The following is a 15,789-nucleotide window of genomic DNA, read 5'->3' as shown; positions in this document are numbered from 1 at the left end:
GATGTCTGGGAGCCTTTCCACTTGACACAGGCAGAAGCCACAGTGCCCATATCCAACAACTAGAAAATAATCAAATTCGGGATTCAAAGGTGATTTATTGGTATCAAAGTGAGTTTCACAGAAGTCAGGACCAACCCTATACTAACTAAAAGCCACCTTTCCTCGCCTTTCAAAGCAGAGGACCTCAGCTAGATGCTCTTTAGAGAACAATCTGATAATGTGCTCTAAGTAAGCCTCACCCAAGTGTGAATGACCCAAACAGAATTTCACAAACGTGGGAGAATTCTGAGACTCCCAACCACTATCCAACCAACTTCTCCCCAACCATACTTCTCCAGTACCCTGATAAAAGATTTAAAGTCCCGGGCTTCCCTGGTGGTGCAGTGGTTGAGAATCTGCCTGCCAGTGCAGGGGACACCGGTTCGAGCCCTGGTCTGGGAAGATCCCACATGCCGCGGAGCAACTGGGCCCGTGAGCCACAACTGCTGAGCCTGCGCGTCTGGAGCCTGTGCTCTGCAACAAGAGAGGGCCGTGCACCACGATGAAGAGTGGCCCCAGCTCGCTGCAACTAGAGAAAGCCCTCGCACAGAAACGAAGACCCAACACAGCCAAAAATAAATAAATAAATTTATTTAAAAATAAATATTTAAAGTCCAGCAATTCTGCACACAGCTTGGTAATACTTTGAGGCAACAATTTCACATATTTGGGCATCAAATGAATCTAAAGAAAAAGGTAAGCTGCACAAATCAAGATTAAGGAAAGTGATCTTCCTGCCAGAGGATATAAATAACCTTTCTCAGTCTTTCTCACTTCCATTATAAAGCTTTTCAGTAGATGTAAGAACAATAAGACTCTTGATACTGAGCAAAATGGGCAATATTTCTGTAGTTCGCAATCACATTTTTCTGTTTTCCAACAGAAGTTATATGATTAACTCTGTGATATAAATAAGAGAGACTAACTAGTATGATAATGTAAACACCTACAATTTTATAATTATAAGGTGAATCTTTGGACTTGGACTGCAACATTTGGGGCTTTAAAAAATACAATCTTCTTTTTTTTTTTTTAATGAATGTTAGTGTGTTTCTATACTACCCCTCTCCTCCTGCTCCAGCCATACACTGGCTTTCATTTTACTAAAGTCAAATATTTGAATTCAATCATTCTACTACACATGCCAGCTAATGGCAAAATGAAGTAGCTGATATGTACCAAGCAGAAAAAATTATCCTGAGTATTTGTTTTAGTCTGCCATAAACAATAGAGGGACCTGTCAACAATCAGTACAAGGAACACAGTAGATATTCAGTGTACTCACTAATACTCGTAATGTTTAAAATGTTAACATACAGGGCTTCCCTGGTGGCGCAGTGGTTGAGAGTCCGCCTGCCAATGCAGGGGACACGGGTTCGTGCCCCGGTCCAGGAAGATCCCACATACGGCGGAGCGGCTAGGCCCATGAGCCACGGCTGTTGAGCCTGCGCGTCGGAGCCTGTGCTCCACAACGGGAGAGGCCACAACAGTGAGAGGCCTGCGTACCGCAAAAAAATAAAAATAAATAAAAATAAATTTAAAAATTAACATACATTGGTCATAATTTATTTACATAAATACATAACCCCAATTGGCTTAATGATTCAACCAAAGAAATAAAGTAGCAGGACTTCCCTGGTGGCGCAGTGGTCAAGAATCCGCCTGCCAATGCAGGGGATACGGGTTCGAGCCCTGGTCCAGGAAGATCCCACATGCCGTGGAGCAACTAAGCCCGTGCGCCACAACTACTGAGGCTGCGCTCTAGAGCCCTCGAGCCACAACCACTGAGCCCATGTGCCACAACCACTGAAGCCCACGCACCTAGAGCCCGTGCTCCGCAACAAGAGAAGCCACTGCAATGAGAAGCCCGCGCACTGCAACGAAGAGTAGCCCCCGCTCGCCGCAACTAGAGAAAGCCTACGCGCAGCAACGAAGACCCAACGCAGCCAAAATAAATAAATTAAATTAATTTATAAAAAAAGAAAAAAATAAAGTAGCACTTTGCCGTAAAGAAGTGTATGTGTGCACTCTTTAAAATATTAAAATTGCTGTAACTTGTGCACTCTTAAAATATTAAAATTGCTATAACTTGATTACTCATAAGAGGGAACATATGCAAGACCTACTTTCTTTTTTCATTATAGTGGACCTAAATATCTGCATTTTTACATCCACACCTGAGGGGCTTAGGGAGTGAAAGCCTGCTGAGTAGGACTGGGTTCTTGGCTATCAGAGTCCCATTGCATAGTAATACAGTAAAATCTGCTGGTGCAATCCCTACAACAAATGGAGATGACATTGGTCTTCTCCAACTCCTATGTTTATGGCCCTGTTACAACTAACCCACTATTATCAATTAAGCAGTAGAAAACAAAAGGCTAGTGTGTATGTATGAGAACCATGAGGGCAAGGGTATACAGGCTTTTTAAAAAAGTATACATGGCGCTCAAAACCCTGACCCAAGGAGTGTCAAATATTTTATTTTTCTGATGGCTACAAAGAGCAAATTAAAATATCTTTTCACCAGTTTTTAAAAAAGAATGAAATCTTGCCATTTGTGACAATGTGGATGAACCCAAAAGACATAATGCTAAGTGAGATATGCCAGACACAAAGACAAATAGGCATGTCACTTATGTGCAGAACCTTAAAAAAAAAAAAGTCAAACTCAAAATAACAGATTAGAAAGGTGGTTACCAGAGTCTGGAAGGTGGAGGGAAAGGGAAGATATTGATCAAAGGATACAAACTTTCAGTTAGAAGATGAAAGACCTAATGTATAGCATGCTGACCATAGTTAATAGTAATGTATTATATACTTGAAATTTGCTAAGAGATCTCTCTGACCACCAGAACAAAAACAACAAAGGTAAGTAAGTAAGGAAAGTGACAGATAATGTTAGTTTGTGGTAATCATTTCACAATGTATACATATATCAAAACATCACCTTGTACACCTTAAATACACACAATTTTTATTTGTCAAAAATTAAAAAAAGTTTTTTTCACTATGATGACTCAATTAACAATACGTCCAACATTTGTTTCCTAGAGTGCCTTTACAGGATTTCAGAAAATAAAGCAAATGACTTAAATTTTATCCCTGATTTTCTTTTCACACAGAAAATAGTATTTCTAGTTTCTGTACCACAATATACTTCATACTAGGAATATAAGCAAGATGACTACAGTCAAGATTGTCTCAGAAGGAGAAAAAAAACCCAATCCCAACCAACACAGAGTGCTGGGCAGTCACATTTCATACAAAGGATGTTCCCTTGCCAACATGGCATAATTCAAAAGTTGGAAAATACATCATTTTAACTGGTAAACACCATCAGTATCAGACGTTGTATAGGAGAGGGGAGACAGGGAAGGAGATGGCAATGAATTAAGATGAAAAGACCAGGTTGTGAAAAAGCCTTGCATGCCAAGTTAAGGGATCTGAACTCTAGCCTGAACACAGTAGAGAGTAACATGATCACATTGGGTGTTTTTAGAATAATGTGGCAATGTGGAAAATGAAGAGAGAGAGAGAAACAGCACGTGTGTGTGTGTGTGTGTGTGTGTGTGTGTGTGTGTGTGTGTGTGTGTGAGTGTGTGAGTGTGAGTGAGTGAAGACAGAAAGATTTGTTCTCCGATTACTGCAAAAACATGCAGGAGAGGGTAAGAGCCTGAGAGGATGGGAGACAGGAATGGGTTAGGAGAAGGACAGGCATTTCTAAGGTTCAGTCGGCTTATGACTGAATGTCTAAGAGAGAAGAGCGGGGAGGAGAGAAGAGGAAACAGAAGTAAATTGTAGGCAACTGGGTAATGTTAATGTAATTAATAAAGAAAAGAAACACCAAAGGTACTAATGCAAGGGAGGGGGAGACAGCAAAATGAATACATTCCACTGTAAAATAAAGTTGATTTTAAAATGTGTGCAAGACATCTAAGTGGAGATAAAGAGTAGGCACTTGGAGAGACCTGAGACTTACCATTAGATTTTGGAATCACTGATCAATGCTGACTGCAGCCAAGAAAATGAATAAATGTGTTCAGGAGAATATATAATGAGAAAAGGTCCAAGGTCTGAACCCCAAGAGAACATGAACATTTAAAGGCTTTAAAACTATCATAGCAGATAGGATACAGGCCTTCATATTAGCTATACTGGAAAGCTATTCAAAATTTCAGAATATTGCTACTACTCAGCATTTGTCCTGGGTTGTTTTTTTGTATTTTTTTTTTGAGAATTGCTTAAAGTCCAATTTAAAAGCCAAAAAGGAAAGTCAGTTCCAGGATTAAATGATCATGGCTTTGTCTCAACGAGAACTTTTTAAAAAGGAACTAGAAATAATGGAGGCCCAGGAAAAGTGAGTTGGCCAAGGTCACAAAGTTTCTTAATACTTAAGACAAAAATAAAAGTCAGTGCTGTTCCTACCCATTATTCACCAGAATTGGCTCAAGTTTTTCATTCTCCAGCAATCAAAACCAATCTTTTTTTTTTTTTTTGGCCGTGCTGTGCAGCTTGCAAGATCTTAATTCCCTGACCAATGATTGAACCCAGGCCCGGTGGTGAAAGTGCCCGCTGGACTGCCAAAGAATTCCCCAAATCCAATCTTTAACGATAAAAATTTACTGGCTGCTGACAATTTAAAAAATAATAACAATGGCTCACAAGGCTAAAGGATACTTCTTAAACGTTAGAAAGAAATGCAGGTTGCAAATGTGATTAGTTTTATGGGAACCAATACAGATTTTTACCTGCTAAAACTTCTGCTTTGCTTCATTCAGCATTGTAATTTCTTAAAAGTATTTACTTAGAAAAATTTCAACTAAAAAAATTTAAAAAGGAATGAAGTACTGATATATACTACAATATGGGTGAACTTTGAAAACATGCTAAGTGAAAGAAGTCTGACACCAAAAGCTGTATTGTATGATTCCATTTATATGAAATGTCCAGAATAGGTGAATCCATAGAGAAAGTAGCTGCACGGGTGCCAGGGGTTGAGGGAGTAGGGACAGAGAGGGACTGCTAAAGGGTAGAGGGTTTCTTCTTCGGATGATGAAAAAGTTCTGGAATTAGAAAGCGGTGATAGTTGCACAACTTTGTGAATGTTAAAACCACTGAATTGTACATTTGAAAAGGTGAATTTTATATGTGATTTGTATCTCAAAAATATGAAGCATTTTGGTTTTCCTTTCATATTCAGTAAGATTTTAGCATTTTTTCTATGAAGTGGAGACTGGAATAGCAAAAGAAAGTGAAGGGGAAATCATCTGTATTACTGGATTATTTTTAGTTTGTAACAGTTTGTATACTGACTTTTTAGTAATGACTATATATCCATGAATTACACTTCTAAAGGAAAAAAAACTCTTTCAAATTAAAGACTGCATTTGAAATGTCTGTGGTCCAAGCGAAGAAGTGCTGACTCATGTTACAGTTTTAGCACTGCTCAAATATCTTCCTAGAGTTTGATATGTCTAACCTGGAATGACATTCTTCTCCCCCGACCCCGTTTTTCTACTTATCTTTCAAAATTCAGCTCAAATGTCACCCCCCTAAAAACTTCTTTCCCTAAACCAAACTTGGAGGGTTTCCCCATCCAGAATGTCACATCTTCGGTGTTCCCACTGATGCTTTTGTTTTCTATATGAGAAACTACTGGCTTTATGTATGGTTTTAGTTCTACCACATTCTACCCAACTTCGCATTGAAGCCAAGCATATACTAGGCCATTGTTTCTGCAAGGTGCACACTAAAATCATCTGGAGACCTTAAGACAAAACATAACAAAAAAAATTCTGGGGCTGGCAACTGTTAAATTTATAAACACCCAGGTAATTCTGATGCACTACCATAAACTGCTCAGATTACAGACCAATATTCACAGAAAATATCTTCTACTTCCTACCACTCAAGACATCAGCAGCCCACCCAATTAAACTAAGGGAAGATTCTGATAAGAAATAGGCAAGGTTTGGCCAAGTGTTTACTGACCTCTAATCACAGTCAGTGGCAGGAACCTGAACGGAGATTGCAGCACTTTTAGTTTAACCCTTATCTGAACCACAACAATAAAGACAGGGTAGACAGAGTACTTCATTCAGGGGGAAAAAAAAATTTACTTAATGGGAATAGCTCTTTTACAGCTAAAGGTAAGAAACTTCAAGCTTTATAGCTGTAAATCACTGTGCCTCCAACTGTGAAAAGAAATGACTTTTTTAAAAAAGCCAAAGCAAGAACTGCAGTGCAAACGTAGGGGGAATTTTACTGGAAAGCACTTTTCCTTATTCTCTCTAAATACAAGTGAGGAAATTAAGTAGGTACAAATACCCTCCACTTAGTGGAAAACACAAAATTCAAATTAATATATAAACAAGTGTAAGATAATTCTATCTTTAGGCTTACTGAATGAAAAACGTCTTGTTTAAAACTCACATTAGAGTGGTTATGGTCTGATGCAGTGATACCTCAAATGTATTTTCCACCTGCTCTTTAGTTCCTTCTCACTGGAACCCCGAACTTCCCCAAATCCAGGGACCCAGGAGAGCAGGAGAGGAATATGCCACCCCAGAGAGGCAGTCCATCTTAAGGTAAACTATATTACTAAACAGCACTCACGCAAAAGCCTGTAATTAAACTACAATAAGACACTATCCACCACACATAATGGATCTCTGGTATATATAATGCATTCATGCTTTCTTTCTCTCCCTCTCTCCCTCTCTCCCTCTTTCTCTCTCCCTCTCCCTCTCCTTCCAGCTTTCATATCTACTATTCCCTGTGTCCACTCTCCCCACTGCTCTTCAAGTTTAAAAACACTCCTCAACAGATATTGACACCTTTTCTCAGACTATGGTAAATCCCAGATATTCCTTCTTTTATAACACACCTCACTGTAATTTCTTGTTTCACAGCTCTATTTTTCACCAGACAGCGATGCCTATCTTTTTTTACTGGCTTAGTGAATACATACTGTGCATTCAATAAATGTCCATTTAATTGAACTGAAACATGTTTTATGAATGGATAATAAAAAGGCAGACAAATCGCAATGTTATGGAAGATTGAAATTTGGCCTTGGGCTCTTACTAGCTTACTAAAGCCACTTTTGCCCCTGCTCCATAGTAAGGGGGTAAAGGGGATGGTAATCCCAATGGTCCTTAAAGGTCACTAAAAACACAGTGACTTTACAGCAATAACATTTTCCTTAGTATAAACTATAAAGAAATCTTAGAAAGCTCTAAAGAAATAAAAAGCACCCATAGTCTCAAGACACAAAGATAACATTTGTTAGATTTCTTTCTAGTATTTTCTCCACTACAGTGCCTTCAGTCACTGGATTGTAGACTTTAAAAATAAAAACTGATTTGCCCAAAACAGACCAAACCTCTGACAGTGACATATTGTGATGGTACTGAAAACTAAAGGAGTTTGAAAATATGAAGAGGAAATAGACAATTAAAAAAAAAAAAAAGCAGGGTTTCCCTGGTGGCGCAGTGGTTGAGAGTCCACCTGCCGATGCAGGGGACACGGGTTCGTGCCCCGGTCCGGGAAGATCCCACATGCCACGGAGCGGCTGGGCCCATGAGCCATGGCCGCTGAGCCTGCGCGTCCGGAGCCTGTGCTCCGCAACGGGAGAGGCCACAACAGTGAGAGGCCTGTGTACCGCAAAAAAAAAAAAAAAGAAAAAGAAAAAGAAAAATATGTCAACATTAGATTCTGAAACCAATGCCTAGAAGTACTTCAAATTATAGCCTAATCCTAATTATTCAGAAACATCTGAGTTACAGGTCAACTCAGAACTATAAAAATTTCTATGCCTAAGTATCCCTAGGGGATTTTAGAATAGCTACATCCAGGATTTTAACAAACATACAATGCCCTGAATGGTGTGGTGTAGCTCTTGGAAAAATGGATAATAAAGAATGCTTTCTGTTGATTCTCTGAGGGCTCTTAACCAGTTACCTACCCATTTCTTCCGATCACACATGGTTTCTGTCACCAGAGATGCCAGGGCCACAGATCTCACTCTCAGACTATGGTGATCCCACATCCTATTTAATCTACAAATTGAAGATGACTACTTAGTATTTAAAATAAAAAACTTGCGAAGTATTTTTAAAAGTTGCTAAGATTTTAGCTGAAGTTAACTGATTCCCTATTATTCATCTCCTAATTTGTATACCCATGCTGATGTCCTTCATACATTACATTTCTTTCATATAGGAAAAAAAGAATTCTTATTTCTTGATGTAACATTGCTACATATATTATGCCTTTCAGATCTATTTCATTTTTAGAAAGTAAAATTATATAATATAGTAATTAGGCACCCACATTAGAACTGTGATGACTACAACCATAATGTCCAAAGCTCCTGCTGCATGCCATCCTCATTTCCTTGGTTCTGCTATTTATTTCTACAGTGCTTATGCATCAATGTTCATGATAGCACATTCAAATGTATGTTCAGAATCCATACTACTTGAATCTGAGGTGCGTAAGTTATTTTCTTCTTAAATCCATTTACACATAGGTAAACCAAAACACTAGATACAGCACAGGGAAAAAAGCAAAGATACTGACTTGCAGGCCAGGAATCTCAGTCATCCAATTTCTTTGGCCTACAGTCTCCTCATCAGAGAAGGAAAAGGATAGTGTTCTCTACTGTATATGGCTGTAAGTCATCACAAGTGTGGGGAAAAACTCAATTACTACAAAGCAAATGCATAATATTTCTGATATCATTATTTAGCATGCTGGATACTCAGGAAGTACTTAATAATTTGACAACTCTCAATTTCTATTGTGTGAGAGCTGATCAATCTGGACTGAAGAAAGTGCTTGACAAAGAAAAGCCTAAAAAACAACACTTGATTTTTAACCTACTTTCAGTTATGCTTACATTCCATAATCAAAACATTAGGTAGTATATTAAATAATATCCATATAGCCTGAAAGTTTAATCACTACCAAAAGTAGTTCAGGGATTCTTAACCTGGAATCCGTGGAGATCGAGGGGATTCACGAATAAGCTTGTCAAGAATCTGAATCCCCAGAAGTCATATGCAAAAAGTATGGTTTATTGTACTAGGAAGAAGGTCAGAAAACTCTTAAATTGAGACAACAACCAAAAGAGCCAAAAACTACACTGTTTCTACTCAAGTTTTTTTTTTTTTTTTTGCGGTACGCGGGCCTCTCACTGTTGTGGCCTCTCCCGTTGCGGAGCACAGGCTCCGGACGCGCAGGCTCAGCGGCCATGGCTCACGGGCCCAGCCACTCCGTTGCATGTGGGATCTTCCCGGACCGGGGCACGAACCCACGTCCCCTGCATCGGCAGGCAGAATCTCAACCACTGCGCCACCAGGGAAGTCCTCTACTCAAGTTTTTACTATATGAGTTTATCTGCTTCCTAAGAATGTTTTAATTACGATTTATAACAAGTCCATCTTCATCATGGTAAGTTTTCATGCCTTTTTTTTTTTTAAATGGGAAAAAACATTATGAGCCAAAGATTCTCAGGGCTTAAAAAAAGGCTCAGTTTTCTGAATCGTTTTTCTTACTAAAAACTACCTTATATACTAAAATACATATCAAATGAGTGGCTTTTAAATGGTGATAACAGGGACTTCCCTGGTGGCGCAGTGGTTAGGAATCCTCCTGCCAATGCAGGGAACACGGGCTCGAGCCCTGGTCCAGGAAGATCCCACACGCCGCGGAGCAATTAAGCCCATGCACCACAACTACTGAAGCCCGCACACCTATAGCCCGTGCTCTGCAACAAGAGAAGCCACCACAATGAGAAGCCTGCGCACCGCAACAGAGTAGCCCCCGCTCACCACAACTAGAGAGAGCCTGCGTGCAGCAACAAAGACCCAACGCAGCCAAAGATAAATAAATAAAATAAATTTATTATAAACTATAATTTTAAAAATCTGTATTTTTTAAAATAAAAATTATTAAAGTAAAAAACAGAACTCAAGACTCAGTCAGCTCATAACAGGTTTTTAAGAGTTTGAAACTAAACCTCACCAAAGAGAAAATAAATTGTAGGGAAGACTGGTGAAATTCTAATTTCAGAAGGTTGGTTTGCTAGGTTTTAATCAAATAAGTCAACTGCTTGAGTAAGTTAACTGTTTCCTAAGCCTATATTTTATTGACTTCATGATTAATTTTGAGAAGAAAATTAAAGGAATGTCATTCTGTCAGTGTAACACGTAAAGCTGAAATAAATTTGTTTTTGACCAAGCCACAACTACAGATTTCATTTATTTGTTCGCAAAATACTCCGGTTCTTTATGACAGATTAAGGAGGATCTCTTATTTTAGGTGGCTTTCAACTTATGTGACTTTAAGCTTTAATTGCTCTGTCACTTTTAGAGACTAAAAGAGGTTTTGCCCAGGAAAAGAGAGAGAGAAAAAAATCCTATAATTGTAGCTAAACACGTAACTGCCAAGATTCAGTGTAACTCATACATGTGCAAAATATCACTATATATAAGACCATTCATTACAGCACTGTTTGTATAGCAAAATATGGGGAACAATCTAATAGTTATCAATATGCAATTAGTTAAATTAAGGCCCAACCACAAGGTTCCACAAAACAGCTCTTTAGAAAACTAGTTACCTCGAAGACATAGGTGGGGGCAAGGGGAGGAATCAGGTACAGCATTTACTTGGGGAGGAGGGGAATAGGCCTAACATATATGCACTAAGTCTCTCTGGTCTTTTGGGAAGAATATACAATAAAACTTGTGGCTGTCTGGGGAGGGAAACTGGAATGCTGAAGGACAGATGAGTCTTAATTTTCCTCTATGTACCCTTTAGAACCTTTCAAAGGTGCTCTATGTATTTCTCAGTCAACAAAATAAAAGATTGATTTGTTTTGTTTTTAATGAATTTATGGGTAGAATTAGAAACTTTTAGCTCAGGCACAGATTCAGATAGAATCTACTGAGCAGTAACAATGTCAAATTATATAGAATAACTCTCCTGAAACTTTCTTTCAAAGAGACTGAAGCTCATTCATTCATTCAATCAGTACTTCAGAGCCGAGACATTAGATTTGCAGGTTATGTGTTCCAGGCATTTCAACAATGCCCAAGTCATCCAAGAATTCCTGCTTTCATGGAGCTTTAGTGGGAGTAGAGATAAACAGTAAATAATATAACTTTGAGTAATGATATGTGCTATACAGAAGAGACGAAATAGGGGCTAAAGAGCAACCATGGGGGAGGAGGGAGGACTGTGTTTTAGGACAGTTAAGGTAATCCTCTCTGAGAATATGACATGTGAGCCAAGAACTGAACATTATGACAAAGCAAGCAACGCAATAAACAGGAGGAAAGCCCTGTGAAGGAACACGCGTAGCCTCTTATTGTTCAGGGTACAGCAGAGCAACAGTGTGGCTGCAATGGAGTGACCCAAGGGGAGAAGTGTGGGAGATGATCTCAGAGGTAGGCAGATCCCAGATGGATGGAGGGCCTTGTAGCTAGGAGGGAAAAAAAGTCAAGATTTTAAGTGTGCTGCAGAACCTCTGTGGAGTTCTGAGCAGGGAAGTAACAAGATCTATGTTTTTAAAAGTAACACTAGCTGCTGTTTAAAAGGAGATCAATACAGTAGGCCAGGTAACAAATGATGGAACTGAACAGTGGTTTCAGAGAGATAGGGAAATGTGTCTGATTCAGGATATAATTTGAAAAATAGAGCCCACAGAATTTGCTACTGGATTAGAAATGGGAATCTGAGTGGGACAGCAACTGGGTGAATAGTAATTCAAAAAATCATCTTTATGTGTATGGTTACAGTTGTTAAGGTACTTTGACATATATTATGTCATTTCATAATAACAAGGGGCAGGGGAAGGTCACACTGGGTCAAGATCCAAGTTCTGCCTCCTGCCAGTTTTAAGACCCTAGGAAAGTCCTTTGAATGGGTTTCTAGCCTATATAATGTATTGTCTACTTCACAAGACTTCTGCAAGTACCAAGTGGTTGAAGAATTTTGCAAATGTAAATAATGCCCATTTTGAGGTAGAAAGCATCACACTGTCCAATGAGAGATGGTACCTTCCCATCATTCAGGACAGTAGTGCTACCCCATTATATTCCACTGCCACCATTATATTCCACACAGAACCTTGTATTGTAGTTGACACAGAAGAGACAAGCTTCTTTTTTTAAATTCTGATATAAAAAATAAACATTTTCACAGATTATGAAAAAGCCTACATAATATAAGCATGGGCACTAGAAAGAAAATAGTATAATCTTTTAATCCTTCCTAGGGATTGGAGAAAACAGTTCTTTTTGCTATAAATGGCATTAAAGTAAAACCACCGAACTCTTACAAGATAATACCCAAACCAAGGGACCTTTCATTAGAGAGATGTTATCAACAAGACTTTAAATTAAGAGTATATATGACTTATCACTGTCTTGTTTTAAATAGCAAAATGCAAAAGCCTGGTGTAAACTAAATTATTGTATGCCAAATGAACTGAATTATGAGGACTTCAACTTATTGCTTCAAGTCATATCTATAAGTTTATACACAAGGTCCCACAGAATTTATTTTTCCATCTAAGACTTTCATATTATTGCAGAATATCTCCAGCATTAAGCAAAAATGAAAAAAATATGTAAAGTCTTTCATTCATTATGTATTTTGGAGAATTATCTTGAATGTCAATGTGTACTAGGTACTTAGTAGATAACCTGAATAACAGTAAATAAAAATCCAAGGATAACTGATGTACACAGCTCTATCTTCCACCCCTCATTTTCAAGTGGGGCCTCAATAAACATGACCACTGGGGCCATGTGATTGTATTACAACCACATTGTTAAGTACCCTCCAACACACAGCCATTAAACTGCCTTGGACGGAGTCGAAGACAAATCTTTAACACAACAAATGAAGATTTTGTTTTACACAACACTATGAAGGTTCACATCATTAGACTCCAGCGCACAATGGCAATCTGTTCTACTTCTCCACTTGCTAAAACTTGCTACTTTACAAAACACGTCTTATTTCTCTAAATTAAGCACCTTTAGGTCAGAGACACCCCCATCTCAGATATATTTCATTGCAATCGCACTACACAATACACCATCCTTCAATCACTTAGCATGCATCTCCCCCCAAACTTAAAGGACAAACTAGATTAAATACACGTTCAGAGTTACAGCAAACAAAATGATGCTGCAATTTAGACACTTTAACTCGCATACTGAGCAACACAGAGGTTCAACTAATTTCCTTCACTAAAACTGACCAAAAAAACCTAAAGGTTTTGTCTTCGTGGACTGCAATAAACATTTCATGTCTGAGGACTTGATATTTATGTAAAGAGTTTACAAAACCAAGATGAATTTTTCATGGTTCCATTGATACTTGTCAAAGAACATATTCATGAAGAGCTAAAAAACGGTACTGATAATTTAAAGCGCACAAAATCGAGAGGCAAAAGGTTTCACAAAGTCCCCCATACCTGTACTGCACCCCCTCCCCCAATCCCCGCTCGGTCTCGTGTTAGAACTATTTCCTCTAAACAGAAACAGTCCTAAAAGAGTTTGCCAACTAGAGTAAACTCACTTCGCGAAGATAACGAGCGGAAACGCATTTAAAGAGGAGATCACGGAAGCGAGAGTGGCGGGGCGCGGAGCCCCCACGTCCCCCGAACCCCGGCAGCCAGGGGCGAGCATGTGCCGGCGGCTGCAGGATGCGCGGCCCTCCCGGAGCCGCCTCCCGTGGCACAGGGCCCCGCCCGGCCTCACCCTCCCGGTTCATTCATTCTAAACCTGCAGTTGCCGCACCCCCGCGCTCCCGCCCGGGCCGAGACACGGATCCGAGGCCGAGGGACCATGTCGGGCCACAACCCCCACCTGGAGTCCGGGCCCCGCCGCGATTCCCGCGCGCCCGCGGCCTCCGCTCGGGGGTGGTCTTAGAGACCGCGGAGGCCCGCTCCCAAGACCAGAGCCCCGCAAGCCCGCGGCCCCACCCTCTGCCAGGGCGCGGGCCAGGCCTTCCGCGCTCGCGGGCCGACCGCCTGGGAGCCCCCGATCCCCGCTGCCGGGCTGCCCCACTGCGGCCGGAAGTCTCCCCGGCGCCCCCTCCCCAGCGCCCGACTTCCCTCGCCGCCGCGGCCAGACCCTCTCCGCGCTGCCTCGGGCCTCCCAGCGCGGGCCGCGGGCCGGAGGAAGCGAGGGACCGCTCCGCCCGGTCCGCCGAGAGGGCAAGAGCAGAGCGGGTAGCCGGAAGCAGGCCCGGGCGGTTACCTTGATAATCCTGCGGGGCAGCCCGGCCATCTTGTCAGATCCCGAGTTCAGCCTCTGGTCTCGTCTCCGGCTCCGCTCGCCTCACGCACGAGTGGAAGTCCCGGGCTCCACTTCCGGGGAACGTTGCCGCGCCCGCCGCTGCCGCGCCGAGGCCCCCCGGGAAATGTAGTCCCTGCTCGGGCGCGGGCGGACTTCCCTCGGACCTGGCCCCCTCCCCCGCGCTCCCCGCCCCAGCCGCGGCCTGGGGGTGGCGGAAGTGACGCGCCGCGGCGGGGCAGGGATTTGGGAGAGGTAGTGCGGGGCGGCGTGGAGCCCCACAGAGCCCCGTCGCTAGTGGCCGGTCCTGGTGCGCGCTGGTGGGACTGAGTGGTCTGCGACCAGCAGGCCTCTTATCCGCGGCCACACCCGCGCCAATGGGCGACGTAACAGAGGCCTGGCCGTAGAGGTAGCCCATTCGTTCGTTCGTTCATTCAACGCTACTGCAGGGTGCGCGGTCGGGGCTGGCGCTGGCCGAACGACTGAGGTCAAGTTGATCCGCGAGCTCCTTCCTCACAAGTAGGGGAAGACCGAAAGTCAGTAGCAAAGCTCCCAACTGTGGGTCTCGAAAGTTATCCAGGAAAAGCCTAGCCAGAATTTTGATGTTTAAATTTCTCATAAATCGGGTGTCTTTGACACACCCCTTAGACCAGGAAAAGCTAAAAGGGTTTGGAGAGAGTTGGGGGGCGGGGAAGAAGAATGGCCTCTGAACGCCTGGCACTAGTGGTTGACTCGCGGATTGGAGAGCTGGAGGAATGACCCAGGAGAGGATTAGAGATCCCAGCGTAATCCCTAAAAGAGGGATTACCTTTAGAGTGCGGGGCCCTAAAGGAGGATTAGAGTGAGGGTGCCCGGAAATGGGATTGTTGGGGAAGGCATTTCCTAACATCCTAATGATTGATTGCTTGCTCTGTAATGGGCTTTTTGCGAGAACTATTTTACTTTATCGTCATAGCAATCTTAAAGTGCTTCCTCCACTTTACAAATGAGGCTCGGAGACATTCACTCTTTCCAAGGTTATGAGGGAAATGGAGCTGTTTTGTTCCCACGCAGGTCTGCCAAAACGTGGACCCCTTAACTCCTTAGCCACGGTGTTTCCTAGCACAGTAGCACAGACAGTAGATGGTGAATAAAGATGTGCCAGATGCTATGTTAGTGGATGAGAATACAAAGAGGCTGACCCTAGGGAATTCCCTGGCGGTCAAGTGGTTAGGTCTCGGGGCTTTCATTGCTGCGGCCGGGTCCAATCGCTGGTCGGGGTATTAAGATCCCGCAATCCGCGCCAGGTGGCCAAAACTCAAAACAAAAAAGAGGCTGACCCTGCCTTCCAGGAACTTAGAGTCCATCGGAGAAGAGAGACTAGTGAACAATAATTACAATCCAGTGTGTTAAGGGCCATAATAGAGATTCCTCCAAGGTGCTATTTGAGCAC

The 15,789-nt window shown here is 41.9% G+C and overlaps 2 protein-coding genes across 2 annotated transcripts in view; one reads left to right on the top strand and one right to left on the bottom strand.

Moving 5' to 3' along the window:
- Positions 1-14,462, bottom strand: part of UBE2N (ubiquitin conjugating enzyme E2 N) — a 36,981-nt gene extending 22,519 nt beyond the window's left edge. The window contains exon 1 of the mRNA XM_030856397.2: positions 14,322-14,462. Coding sequence (XP_030712257.1) covers positions 14,322-14,351 — 30 coding nt within the window. The 5' untranslated portion in view covers positions 14,352-14,462. The remainder of the gene's footprint in view (positions 1-14,321) is intronic.
- Positions 14,463-14,617: 155 nt separating this feature from the next.
- Positions 14,618-15,789, top strand: part of MRPL42 (mitochondrial ribosomal protein L42) — a 44,679-nt gene continuing 43,507 nt past the window's right edge. Inside the window, exon 1 of the mRNA XM_030856398.3 lies at positions 14,618-14,766. The gene's annotated coding sequence lies outside the window, so the exon portion shown is untranslated. The remainder of the gene's footprint in view (positions 14,767-15,789) is intronic.

Source organism: Globicephala melas, chromosome 10 (genome assembly GCF_963455315.2).
Source record: "Globicephala melas chromosome 10, mGloMel1.2, whole genome shotgun sequence".
NCBI classification, from domain to species: domain Eukaryota; kingdom Metazoa; phylum Chordata; class Mammalia; order Artiodactyla; family Delphinidae; genus Globicephala; species Globicephala melas.
The sequence above is the reverse complement of the archived record's forward strand: the minus strand, read 5'-3'. Positions and strand labels throughout refer to the sequence as shown.